This window comes from Pithys albifrons, chromosome 33 (assembly GCF_047495875.1).
Source record: "Pithys albifrons albifrons isolate INPA30051 chromosome 33, PitAlb_v1, whole genome shotgun sequence".
NCBI classification, from domain to species: domain Eukaryota; kingdom Metazoa; phylum Chordata; class Aves; order Passeriformes; family Thamnophilidae; genus Pithys; species Pithys albifrons.
The window spans coordinates 1495614-1509850 of NC_092490.1; the positions used below are offsets into that span (position 1 = coordinate 1495614).

The following is a 14237-nucleotide window of genomic DNA, read 5'->3' on the forward strand; positions in this document are numbered from 1 at the left end:
ATCAAAGCGAGAGGTTTTTTCCGTGCCCCCGCCTGCCCATCTTCACACGGTGCCCCAGGTTTAGCGTCCAGATACCTGGATGTCTTCTCATAAGGTCCCGGTTCCAATGATTAAAGAATGTTTAGACAACTTTATTGGGGGGATAAACAGCTTATATGGGGTTTTTAGGGGTACACACGAACCGGGGTGGCTTTGGATAGGTCCAAAGGCTTTGTACATGAGCTGGGGTCTTTTCCCATTAGCTGGGGGCCAGCATGCACAAGCTGTTCATGCGCTGAGGAGGCCACCTCTGGCGACAGCCTGACGCTGTTTACCAGGAGTCTGAGGTTGTTTACTTCTCCTTCAGGCTGGTTCAAGGCCAGGCTGACCTTGCCAGCCTGTTTAGCTCCTGACGTGGGCCATGCAATTCAGGGGCTGGGGCCAAACCTCCACTACATCCCCCCTCCTCCCACTCCCACACGTCACTCCTGCTGACGTCTGTGCCGAGTGGGCACTCGGTGCCAGGGCCTTTCCTTGGAACAGCGACAGGCGTGGCCTGACCAATTTGTGCCGCTGTGACCTCAGCAGAACGGGGCAGGTTCCACAGTGGCATCACACCATAATTTGGGGCCTAAGAAGCAGAACTGTGAAAGGCCTTGGGTGGTCAGATAGGGCATAACCCAGAAGGAAACTGCCCCAGTTGTTCCACTGTGAAGCATGCGAGTAGAAGGAGTAGGGTTTTGAGTGCCTGAAAGGAATGACCCCCTCGGTCATGGGTGTGCAGGATTTAAAACTACAGACCCACTGGCTGCTAAAGCAGGAGTGAAAGGACAATACAAAGACACATGTTGGTGCTATAGAGTTTTAATCACTAGTTGTGTTTTTAACCATTGAACTTCTGCTGGCTGGAATGTGAGGGTAGTTTCCTTTGTAACAGACAGATATCTGTTTGGTGTGCATTTGTATCTACCTTTCCCATGTGTGCCTACAGATTCATTTGTGCATTCATTTGTGTCGTCCTCTTCTGACATGTGAGCATCGACAGGGAATACTCACACCTCTCCCTCTTGTAAGAGGTCCCATGTCTTAATCCAGTAGTCCTTTCCCCATACTGTTCTTGTGCCTCTTTGCCAGTCCCTTGCATGCCCCTTGCCCAGACAGTTTACAGCCCCTATGCTGCTGCCCTAGAGTCCGTGCACAGGGAACAAATAGCATTGGGTGGTGTCAAGTCCATGGCTTGCCAAGTAGCAACCAATTCAGCCAAGTGGCTGCTGCCTCCTTCCCCTCACCCACCAACTGTGTGTGTGGGGCTGCAGTGAGTGCTGCAGCTTTCCAGCATGGTCTGCCACGATGAATCCCTGCCCTGCCATCAGTAAACCATGCTGTTTGTTTCTGAGTGTCTGTGAGCTGATTGGAGGGCTTTCCCCACCTCTCTATTTGGTGCTTGAGCATGTCGTGGGTCCCTTGGTCAGGCTCTGTGTGTCTTTGACTCACTAACTACGCTGTTCTGACCCCTATTCAAACTGAGCCTTCTATAGGGTAACTCTGTACAGTGGCTTAAGTGGCACTGCTAAGCCAGGTACATGTGACCTCCAGTACCCAATAGCACCTAAAAATTGCTCTGCTCCTTTCTTACCCTCTGTAGTGGGCCAGGTTTGAGTATTGGCTAAGGCTTTCTCTGAGATTTGTTGAATTTTCTATGTTGATGCAATACCCAAATATTTGACTTTTTGGACTGGACCCTGTATCTTAGTGGTGGTCACTGTCCATCCACAGCACCCTAACAAAGCAAGGATGGCATCCAGTTCTTGTCGCACCTGATGGTGATCAGCTCCCTGTATCAGGATACCATCTGTGCCCTGAAGGATCTGTACCTCGGCAGGTGCAGTGTGTTGTGCTCCAGTGCAGTGTGTGGCTTGGGGACAAAAGGCAGGGCCGTGCTTTGTAGCTCTGGGACAGATGGGTGAAGGTGTCTGGGTTCCCACCCAATAAAAATGGGAATTGATCCTGTTCCCCGAATGGAACCGGAATTGTGACAAATGCATCGGCTGCATCAGTAACAGTGTCCATTATCCCTGGATGTGCCTGGGGGTGGGGCACTGATGTTGCAGCTTCAGGAACAGCAGCAGTTGTGGAGGGTGTCTGTTTGTTCCCTGCCCTGGAATGTCCAGTCACCCACCAGCTGCCACCCGAGTCCTTCACAGCCCAGACACGGCTCTGAACAGGAGAATGTGCAGAACAGACACCACCTGATTGGAGCAAAGCTTTAACAGTGGCTTGAATTTCTTCATCTCCTCCCAGAATCTTTTATTGTTTTGTGTTTACAATTTCTGTAGCTGTGGGAATTTCTGCTTCTTGTTGTGTAACTCTCACAGTGACAGCTCTGACATGCAGCCTCCACGTGGCACCAAAAGCCCAAGAGGTACTATTGATTTCTAAGGTCGCATCCAATTATATGTCCATACCTATGATGTATTCACTGATTGAAAGAACTATAACAGAATTTTTGTGAGGGTCTCAGTCATCAATTTGCATTTCCAATTTAGCAAGATTCCCAGTTACTGGTTGATGACCCAGCTCCCACCCCAGGGCAGTTTTTCTCTGTGTTCTGTCTGGATTGCTGTGTATTACAGTGACCTCCCCCCGTGTCCACAAACACTCAGACCCCCTGTTTATTCCCTCCAGACCACCAGATGGTACATTGGGTGAAGGGGTGAGGGTCATGTCTCAACACACAGCATTCCAGTGTGGGGGCTTCATCTCTTCCCTGTTCACTTTTTATGTGTCTCTGCTTCAGCTTCAGCTTTTTGTTTCATTTCTGATGTAACTAACAGGCACTTGGCCATTCATCAAGTGTGACCGAGTCTCTCTTTGGATCATGTATGGGGAGTTTGCACAAATTCTCCTCAGTATTTCAACACTCCCATGGGGTCTTTGGCCCCCCACCTTTTAAGCTTAATACCTGTACAAGTTTGTAGCTTATCCCTCAGTGCACTCCATTTTCCTGTGTCCACCCCGGTGGCTCCACTGGCAGTGCAACACCCCAAGGTTTCATTTTACAGAATATCTCTACACTACAAATAAAACACAACAACAGACTATTTGACACAGACAAAACACAGATTATCACTGTTTTGTGGCCTGGCTGCTTGTTGACAGTCAGTCAAGGATGAGGCAGAGAGAAAAAGAGAAGGAAGTTGATGATGAAGTAACAACCACTGACCCAAAAAGGGAGACACTGCACAGGCTCAGGGAGTTTTCCAGTTGCAAAATGGGGATAGGGACTGTGGACCTCTTTCCTGGCTGTGCTGGCCACAGACACCCAGACATCCCAGAGCAAGTGTATCCAAATAGACAGTCCCTGCTCCGGGAGGACATGTGTGCTGGCACCAAGGACAATGGTGCCTCCCGTGGGGACGCTGATGAGCGTGTTGAGCCACCCAAGGCCAAGGATGCAGCAGCTGCTCAGACTGAGGATCCTGAGCACACTGGGGTAGGGATGGACAGGAACTGTGTGAGAGGTAAAGGAACTGTGTGAGTGGTGCGTGAGTGGAGTTGTCTTGGGGTTTGTTTTTTGTTCCCTCTTCTCAGTTTTTCTTCTTTCCTTTGCTATTTCACCATAATAAATGGTGTCATAGATTCAGACCAGAATCTTTCTGAATTCTCCCTGGAAACAAAACTCTGAGAAAAATGGAGATCAATCCCCCAAAACTGCAAAACATCAACACTCAGCCAAAAAATAGTCCAAACTATGAGGATTCAGTCCAAAAAAGGCTTCCCTGAAGTTCTCCCTCTCTGGTCTCTCCACTCTGGGGTTCGGGGAGTCTCCCCTATCCAGAATGGGAGTCTCACTTAGGGATGACAGGGGTGTTGGGGCCCCAGGAGTCACTTTTTCCCTGACTCTGCTTCAGGGTGCCAAATTCCTGGAGATTACCCCTCTCTGGATTCTCCACCCTGTTGTCCCAGGGGTCACCCTGTGCAGCATGCCCCTACTCCAGGGCCCCGTTTCAGGGTCCTGTGGGCCCTGAGGCTCCCGCTTTGCCACACTCCCCCCTCTCCAGGCTGCCAGGGATCCTGCAGCTTCGCTGTCACCCCTCTCTGCTCCCCATCTCTAGAACTCACCGGGCATCTGATGTCTATGAAAAGCTCCAAAACACCAAGATTCAGGCTAAAAAACCTTAAAAAACATCAAAACTATTAAACATCAAGTTTCAGCAAAAACCCACTTCAAAATAGGAAGATTAAGCCCAAAAATTCCTTTCCAGGAGTTCCCCTCTTCTGAACCTTCAGCTTCAGTGTTCTGGTTTCCACCGTGTCTGGGCTGCTGGGGGACCCACCTATATTGGGATTGGTGGGTACTATTTCTCTCTCAGCCTTATATGTAAACTTGGGGCACAGGATATGAGTCTTGGGGATGGCCCTGTGCAGGGCTGAGGGTTGGACTCCATGATTCTTTGAGGGTCCCTTCCCGCTCAGCACATTCCGGGATTCTGTGACACCAGCTGGGCTGGTGCCAGTGTATGAGGAGCCTCTTCCCCAAGAAATACTGTGGGTGCCTCCAGTGTGGGGAGGGGCCCCAGCCCCACCCCAGCAGGCCTGGAGAAGAGGGGGAAACCCTCCTGTAGGTGGGATGTGTATCAAACTTGGGTCCCCCACAAGCCATTTGTAACACCTCCAAACTGGGGATTATAACCCCCCTCAGCCCCCAGTGGAGCCAGGGGGTCACTGCAACTCCAAGAATGAGGGGGGAGGACTCCCAAGAGCCATTTAGAAACCCCAAAACATGGTTGAAAACAGCAGAATTTTTCTGTCAATAGGGTCATCTCATCCCCCCAAAATGCAAGAGGTTCAACTCAGCCCATAAAAGAGAGGAGGGAAACCCTCAAAAGATATTTAAAGCCCCCTGAACTGCTGCAAAGCAGCAGGATCTCCTCAGAAAGAGCTCCCTGTGTCCCTCTCTGTGGGTTCCCACTCCAAGTGCTGATGTCACATGTCCCCCACACTCCCTCACAGTACCCTCCTCAGGATAGGAGGGCACCACAGAAGCTCCCTCAGTTTTTCTACATACCCCATCTCACGTTTCCCAAATCCCAACTCATTCCTCTCCAAGTCCCATCCCAACCCTCCCAATTTGCATCCAAGCCCTCCCAATTTTATCCCATCGTCACTTGGTTTGCAGCACCCCTTCTCCTGCTGCTGACTCCCCCTAAGTGGGTTCAAATTGGATTCAAACATTTTAGGATGCGATTTAGGTGCTATGAGCTGAGAGATCAATCCCTCTCAGATATTGGACTGCAAAATGATGGAGAAATGTCAGTCGGTCTGGACACCTCCAGTTTTCGGGAAAACGCTCCCAACATCCCCACAGAACCCTGAAATCTTCCTCAATATCCCTTTGAACCCCAAATTTCTGCCCCAATTCCCAGGAGAATGGTGGAAATTTAGATGTCTTTGTTCAATTTCTTTATTTTATCTCCAATTTCAGGTGATTTTAAGGGATGAAGATGGATCAAATAAAATAAAAAGAAAAAAGAATCATGTGAATGTGCATGGGGTTGGGTTGGGTGGCCCTTAGAGACTTAGAATTACAGAATTATTTAGTTTGAAAAATATCTCAAACCCCATTCAGGATTGCTTTTGGCCACCAGAAGAACTAAGTGAGAGCAAGGGAGATTTTTAGGGTCAAAAGTCAGCAAATCCCCCTTCTCAAATAATTTCCCACAGCAGTCTGTGTCCCCACGTGGGATGGTTTTGACTAAGCAAAATGCCAAGTAATCATTTCAGAGGAAAAATCTCCCCATCACCCCTGCCCCCCCCAAAAAAACCCAAAAAACACAACTGACCATAGTTCAGCAGAATATGGTATATTAAACAGAAGAGAATAAAAAATTAAACCACAAATACAATACAAACTACACACTAAGAATAAAAACTAGAAAGAGCAAACAGAAAAAAAAATACTTCCCTAGAAAAGATAATAAACTGCTGGAGGGCCTTGGTCTCACCCCAGGAGCTCTGAGCTTCACCCCAGGTCTTTGCTCATCCAGCAGGAAGAAGAAGGAAGACCCCTCCTCCCTCTCTTTTTCTATCTGAGATGACGTCAGAATATGGTAGGCAATATCATTGGCCTGTAGAAGTCAACTGGCCTGACCTGGTTCAAGTCACTTGATTGTCCAAGGCCTGCACTAGAAAACAAAGCCTAAATCTGGGTCTAACTAAACCCTTGACACCATGGATGTTCCTCCCCCTGTGTAAATTCAGGTGCCCACGGAGAACCAGGATGATGAGGAGAACACCAGCCAGGCGTGTTCCTAACGTGGATCACTGGGAATGTGGTTCATGAGTTCTGTTCAAAATGTTGCTCTGCTGATGGGTGATGGAGTTGGAGCAGCAGTCAAAGCTCTTCCCACATTTGGGGCACGCACAGGGCTTCCCTTACTGGTGAGTGCATTGGTGTCTGGTCAAGGTAGCGCTTTTGGTGAAGCTCTTCCCACACTCGTCACACTGGTAAGGCCTCTCTCCAGTGTGGATACTCCGGTGAGTGACCAGGTGGGAGTTCTGGTTGAATCTCTTTCCACAGTCGGTGCACTGGAAGGGCCTCTCCCCCATGTGTATGCGCTGATGCCTGAGGAGAAGTGAGCTGGTCTGAAAACTCTTCTCACACTCAGAACACTCGTAGGGCCTCTCCCCAGTGTGGATCATCTGGTGGATGACAAGCTCAGAGTTCCGCCTAAAGCTTTTCCCACACTCCCCACAGGGGTAAGGCCTCTCCCCAGTGTGGATACGCCGGTGCCTGACGAGGTGGGAGTTCTGGTTAAATCTCTTCCCGCAGTTGGTGCAGCGGAAGGGCCTCTCCCCTGTGTGTGTGCGGTGATGCTCAAGGAGATTGGAGCTGGTCCGACACCTTATCCCACACTCGGAACACTCGTAGGGACGTTCCCCAGTGTGGATCATCTTGTGTTGCTTAAGGCTGGAGCTCTGATTGAAGCTCTTTCCACATTCCTCACACGTGTATGGCCGTTCCCCAGTGTGGATGTGCTGGTGGCGGATCAAGTCGGAGCTCTGGCTGAACCTCTTCCCACATTCCAAGCACTTGTAGCGCTTCTCCCTTCTCTGAAGCTGCTGCTGCACCACCAGGTCAGAGTTCTGGCTCAATCTTTGACTGCCTTCCCCGGACACGTTGGGTGTTTCCTCTTTGGACATCTCTGGGCTCAGCTTGGAGCTCCTCTTCCTGTGGGATTCCGGTGGCTTTGCCTCCCCAGTGACTTTCTGCACCATGGCACTGTTCAAAACAGCCTCTGCCACCAGGTTCTGCCGGGGGGATTTTTCCTCTGTGCTCTCCGTGCTCAGCTCGGGGCCTGGGGCAGGAAGGAACAAGGACACTCAGGGCATTTGCCTCCAGCCCACGGGGAAGGCCAAGGACATCCCCCCAAACCCGGCCCCGGCAGGACGGCATCGGCAGCGGGGTTGTCCTGCAGCCGGGGCCATGCTGGGCTGGAAGATGCAGCACAAGGGAGAGGCAAAAGGGCACTGACTTCCTCCTTACCTGCCTGGGGTTCCCGGGGCATCTTCCTCTTCCTCACAGCCTCCTCCACCATACTGACAAGGCTTGGGAAGGAGAAATTCTAGTTGTTGAGAAAAAAACAAGATATGCGTGTGTGTTGGGTTGGGGGTTCCACCTGCCCAAAACCATTTCTAGAACTCACTGGGATTCCTGTGTCCATAAAAATCCTCAAAACACCAAGACTGAGCCTGCCAAAAATACTTTCCAAAGAGTTCCTCCTTTCTGGCCTCTCCACTTTGGGGTTCTGGGGGTTACCCCTACCCAGGCTGCTGGGGGTCTCCTGTGTATTGGGGCTCCAGGACACCCCTGCCCGGCCATTCCCAGTTTTCCAGCCCACACACCCCCTTCCTTTGACTCCAGGATCCTCCTGTGAAGGCAGAACAAGGCCTAAAAAAGGTGAAGGGCCAAGTTCTGCTGAGAAAGGAAAACTGCCTGAAGATTCAATGCAAGTTCTTTCAGTTTTACCAAAGTAGTTCTTGTTCTGCTCACTGAACCAAAGTCTAACACAACACACTCCCAGATTATACATTAAGTACATTAAACCTTTGAAATAAGTATGAGAGCCTAGAGCCAAGATTTTGTAGAGTTAAAGCCAAGATTTTACAGGTTTGACAGGTCATGATATTGAACAAAGAATAGGCAGAAGCCTAACAATTATGAAGATGCTTCAAGGCTGAGCATGAGGATGAAGTCCTGACGGAGAGACCACTCCCTAAATTTCAAGTGAAAAAGAAAGTTCCACCCAAGACACCATCAAGTCATTAATATGGAAATTAGAAGGTGCAAGTATGAACTCAAAACTGTATAAATGGCTTTTTTTACACAAATAGGCCAATGAAGGGTTGCCCAGTATGAACTACCTTTCCCTCCAATATTTGTAATAAATTCCTTTACTGCTAAAGGAATAAAAAGTCTCTTTGCAGCTCCTTGTATTCTGATGCTTTTTTTTTTGGCTTCACCTCCCCCCTTTTCCTGCCCATCCTGCCTTTCCCAGCCTCTGGATTCCCCTTTTCTTTGACCTCAGGGGGCCCGCAGGCCCCCATTCCCAGCCATCCCAGGGAATTTTACCCCCAAACCCCCTTTCTTTGACTCCAGGACCCACCCGACCCTCTTTTCCCACACATCCTGCGTCCTCCAGACCCCACACTCCCTTTTCCTTTACCCTGACAACGCCGGGATTCCTTGTTTCTGGGCAGAGGGACCCCCTGGACTCACCAACCACCTCTCCCCACCTCTAGTCCTGCTTTTCCTTTACCTTGGGACCCTCCTGATCCCTCATTCCCAGGCATTGCAAGGCCCCAACACCCCCTTATCTTGAACCAGTACACTCCTGAACCCCCTTTCCTGTCCATACCACCTCTTCCAGTTCCCACAGCCCTCTTTTTCTTGACTCTGGGACCCCCACTCCTTCATTTCCCAGACCACAGACCCTCCCCTGTTTGGAACACTGGGGCACCATTTGAACCCCTTGTTCTGGATATTCTGGGTGTCCTTACCCCAAGAACCCCTTTCTTCGACATCAGGGAACCCTGGACCCCCCTTTCCTGGGAACAGAAACTTCCCTGGATTCCTCCCAATCACGCTTCTCCAAGCCCTTATACCCCCTTTCCTTGCCCCTGTGATCGCCTGAAAATCCCCTTCCCCAGCACTGTGTCCCCCCTACACCCCCAAGATTCAGCCAAAACCACCAAGACTCAGCAATAAAAACAACAACAACAGCCACACCTCCCAAGAAATCCCTCTCTCAGATCTCTCCACTTTGGGGCTTTGGATGACCCACCTTTCTTGGGTTCCCCCTCTCCAGGCTGCCAATCATAGAATCATAGAATCATAGAATCGATTGGGTTGGAAAAGGCCTCCAAGATCATCGAGTCGAACCCTTGGTCCAACTCTAGTTCATTTACTAGATCATGGCACCCAGCGCCACGTCCAATCTGCATTTAAAGATCTCTAGGGATGGTGAATCCACCACCTCTCCGGGCAGCCCATTCCAATGCCTGATTACTCTCTCTGTAAAAAATTTTTTTCTGATATCCAACTTAAATTTCCCCTGGCAGAGCTTAAGCCCGTGCCCCCTTGTTCTATTGCTGAGTGCCTGGGAGAAGAGACCAGCCCCCACCTGGCTATAACTTCCCTTCAGGTAGTTATAGACAGTGATGAGGTCACCTCTGAGCCTCCTCTTCTCCAGGCTAAACAACCCCAGCTCCCTCAGCCTCTCCCCATAGGACTTGTGCTCCAGTCCCTTCACCAGCCTTGTTGCTCTTCTCTGGACCCGCTCCAGCATCTCAATATCCTTTCTGAACTGAGGGGCCCAGAACTGAACACAGTACTCAAGGTGTGGCCTCACCAAGGCAGAGTACAGGGGAAGGATCACTTCCCTGGTCCTGCTAGCCACGCTATTTTTGATACAGGACAGGATCCCATTGGCATTCTTGGCCACCTGGGCACACTGTTGGCTCATGTTAAGCTTCCTGTCAATTAGTACTCCAAGGTCCCTTTCTGCCTGGCTGCTCTCTAGCCACTCTGTGCCCAGCCTGTAGCGCTGCAGGGGGTTGTTGTGGCCAAAGTGCAGGACCCGGCACTTGGCCTTGTTGAACTTCATCCCATTGGAATCAGCCCATCTCTCAAGTCTATCCAGATCCCTCTGCAGAGCCCTCCTGCCTTCCAGCAGGTCGACACTCCCTCCCAACTTGGTGTCATCAGCAAATTTGCTGATGATGGACTCAATTCCCACATCTAAATCATCAATAAAGATGTTAAACAGGACTGGACCCAATACAGACCCCTGGGGAACACCACTGGTGACTGGCCGCCAGCTGGATGCAGCTCCGTTCACCCCAATGAAGGGCCAACCCTCAAGGGGTTGTCCCCGCATCCCCCCGCCCACCAAGGGGCTCTGCTGAAAACAAGACCCAGAACCCAAAAACACCTCCCGGGGACCCCCAGTAGCCCCCAAAGGGCATTCCCAGCTCAGCTTTGGGGTCCCTCAAGCCTCAACCATCCCCCCGAACACAACCCAACTCCCCCAGAGCCCCCCCAGGCTATTCAAGGCTAGGCTCAGGGGTCCCACAGCATTTTGTCGGGGCCCTTTGCTGTCTGTGTGTGCAGCTCCGGCCCCGCCCCGCGGCAGCCCCAGCGCGGGCTCCAAGGAGCGGCACATCCTGGTGCCCTTGGGGGCTTTGGCCGGGCCCATCCCGGCTCTCGTGTTCCATGGCACAGCCCTTACAGCCCTTGGTGGGACAGCAAGGGTACTGTGGAGTCTGGGGGGCCCAGTCCCGTTTTCCCCCTCTCCTACCTTTCCCACCCTGCCCTCCCGCTCACCCAAGACCTCCCCATGCACAGATGGAGTGCAGAAAAGGAAAAGGAGGAGCGTGGCTGTCCCCTCCCCTCCCCCCGGGGCTGTTCCTGGGTCGGCAGTGCCCACCCCATTGGCAGGGCGGGCCTGGTGGGGTGGACGCAGTGGGTTTGGGAACAGATGCGGGCGCCGTGCTGAGAGAGAACAGGTCTACCCATCCGCTGCCGAGCTCAGGTGTACCTGTGGACGGCCAGGCAAGGGAGGGAGAGCCGCGGCAGAAGCGGAAGGTCCGGCAGAGACAGCAGGTCTACCTACAATGTTGAGAGAACAGGTCTGCCCGCCGAGTAAGGAGAGAACAGGTCTACCCGCCGAGCGGAGAGAGAACAGGTTTACCCGCAGAGCGAGAACAGGTCTACCCGCCGAGCGGAGAGAGAACAGGTTTACCCGCAGAGCGAGAACAGGTCTACCAGCGGAGCGGATAGAGAACAGGTCTACCCATCCACCCTGATGTGGGTCGTCCAGCAGCCCAGATGGGCGGGCACCCCGAACCCCTAAGTCAAAAGACCAGAGAACGGGAACTCCTGGGAAGAATTTTTTTAATTTATCTATGTTTTGGGATCCCAGGGGGTTCCCGAGCACCCAGAGCAGAGGGTCAGGGGCCAAAGTACCCCTGGGACTCTCAGTAGTCCTAAGTGGGACCCTGGAGAGAGGGGAATCCCAGAACACCAAAGGGGTCAGATCACAGAGTGGGGGACCCCTGGCATTCCCAAGATCTTCACCAGCCTGGAAAAGGCAGAACCCCAGACAGGGGTCCCCAAAACAACAGACACCCCTAACAGCCTGAACAGGAGGGTCCTCCAGAACCCCAAAGTGGAGAGACCACACAAAACAATATTTTGGGAGGTGAATCTTGGTGGCTGGAATTGCTTTGATCTTAATTTCCATACTTTGGAGGGGCTTTTAGCCAAATTTTGATGGTTTGAGGCTTCAGGCGATCTGTGCCAGGCACCTCCATTTCGGGGAATGGGAGGATCCCAGGATTTTCCAGCATCCAGGAATGCTCCCCAAGCAAAGGTCCCTTTGGGGGTGACTCTCTTTGTTCCCTCACTTGCTCACACCACTTCCTTTTCCAAGAGCATCATTCCCAATTACCCCCTTTCAGCTTCTAAAAAAAATATAAATAAATCCCATTTTCCTGCTTTTTAGAGCTGCCCACGTGTCTCACTCAGCTTCAGTTCTCTCTGTTTCAGTTGTAACTTCAAGGTCGCAGTTTAGGGCTCCTGGGTTGGTTTGGAGGGTCTGCGAGAGGTTTGGAGGGTCTTGGGGTGGTTTTAGGTGGTCTGGGGGCAGTGTGGGGTTTCTGGGAAGGAATTTAGGGGATCCTAAGGTGGTTTTGGGAGGTCTGGGGGCAGTTTGAGGGCCCTGGATTGGTTTCAAGGGACTGGCAGAGACTTTAGAGGCATCTTGAGGTGGTTTGGGTGTCTTGGCGTGGTTTGGTGGGGTCTGGGTAGGAGTCTAGGGGGAGGTTGATGGAATTTAGGCAGGTCTGGGTGCCCTAGAAGGGGATTTGGCGAGTCCTGCACTGGTTTGGGGGTCTGGCAGTGGGTTTATCGTAATCCTGCATGTAGTTCGGGGAGTCCTGGGAAGTTTAGAATTCCTGGGAAAATTCTGGGGGTCTGGGACGGGGGTTAGGGCAGTTCTGGGGGTAACTGTGGGGATCCTGCATAGTTTAGACAATTTGGGAGAGGTTTGGGCATCTGGGAGGGAGTTTAGGGGATCTCTGGGGTGTTTAAAAAGGCCCGGGGTGTTTCAGGGGCTTCGGATACTTCAGGAGAAAATTTGGAGCATCCTGGGGGTCCGAGAGAGCTTTGGAGGCCCCAGGTGGGGGGTTAGGGAGTCTCAGGGGTTATTTCGGGGGGGTTTGGCGGAGCCTGAGGCGGATGCCGGGGTGGGGGGAGGGGCTTACCCGGCTTCTTCACCTTCACGGCCAACACGGCCCCGGAGGGATCCCGGGGGTCTGTGAGGGGTGGGCGGGTCCTGAGGGACCCCCAAAGCCCGCTCTGAGTCCCCGAATGCCCCCCAAATGCTCCCAAATTTTCAGAAATTCCCCGAAACTCGCCGCCATTGCTCACCTCTCCCGGCAACGCCGTCGACTCCCGCCCTCCGTCTGCACCGTCTCTGACTGGATTACTCGGCTGTCCGTCTCCGCTCGCAGCCAATCAGCGACAAGGAATTCAGCAGGCGGTGACGGGGCATGGCGTCCGCGCCGTTTTAGCCTGTCCCGTACTACAACTCCCGTGATGCACCGCGGTCCCGTTTCTGGCCAATCACTGTCGGGACTTCAATTCCCATCTCCCCCGCGCCCAATCGGGTCGGTCCCAGCCGCTTTGCAGCCCCCCAAGTGCCCCCCGGACCCCAAACTGCCCCAGAAGTGCCCACAGGACCCCCAAGTGCTCCCCCAATACACACTCAGGAACCCCAAATCACCTCTCTGGACTCCCAAGTGACCCCCAAGTTTCTCCAGGACTTACAAGTGACCCCTAAAATCCTCTTTGTACCCCCAGATTCCGTTGCCGGACACTCGAGTGACCCTCCAAGGGTCTCCCCGGACACCCAAGTGTCCTCTAGTGCCCCATAAGTGCCCTTCAGACCCCAATGGGACCCCCAAGTGCCCCCCATGTTCTCTCCTCGGCTCTCAGTTCTACCCCAACCCTAACTCAGCCCCCGCTTCCCACGGGCACTTTTCCCGGAATTTGGGGCTCCAATGGGGTACTTGTTGGGCCAAGGGGGATTTGGGGGCACTTGGGGAGCTGGTGAGTTGGGGAAGGAATCTGGGGTGGGATTAAGAGATTTGTGGTGGGATTAAGGGAATTTTAGACAGAATGAAGGAAACTTTTTATGGAATTAAAAGAATTTTGTGTGGAATTAAGAGATTTTAATGTGGAATTAAGGGGGGTTGAGGTGAAATTAGGGGAGGTTGGGTGGAATTAAAGGAATTTGAGATTGAATTCAATAATCCTTGCATGAAATTAAGGGAATTATAGTGGAATGCTAAGGATTTTGGATGGAATACTAGGGATTCTAAGAGGGATTAAGGTATTTTGGGGTGCAACTAAGAAATTTGGGGAAGAATTAGGAATACTTTGGAAAGAAATAAGAAAATTTTAGATAGAATTAAAAGGATTTGAATTAGAAATATGAAGATTTGGGGAATTTTCGGTGGAATTAATACAATTTTCAGTGAAATAAATGCTATTTATGGGGATTTCAGACTGAATTAAGTGAATTGAGGGAAATATTAGTAGAGATTTTCAGCAAAACTAAAGGGGGTTTTGTTTAAAATTAGAAATTTGGGGAGAAATGGGAAGAATTTTATGTATAATTAAGAAATTTTGGGTA

General features: G+C 51.5%; 2 protein-coding genes across 2 annotated transcripts in view; one reads left to right on the plus strand and one right to left on the minus strand.

Annotated features, from left to right (window-relative positions):
- Positions 1–14237, plus strand: part of LOC139684161 (uncharacterized) — a 1434678-nt gene that overhangs the window by 1397920 nt on the left and 22521 nt on the right.
- LOC139684164 (zinc finger protein 154-like) lies at positions 5823–8107 on the minus strand. The gene is made up of 2 exons (XM_071579766.1): positions 7526–8107; positions 5823–7337 (listed from the first exon to the last, which is right to left on the minus strand). Exons 1-2 carry the CDS (start codon positions 7575–7577, stop codon positions 6415–6417), a joined length of 975 nt encoding a protein of 324 aa, XP_071435867.1. The 5' UTR covers positions 7578–8107; the 3' UTR covers positions 5823–6414.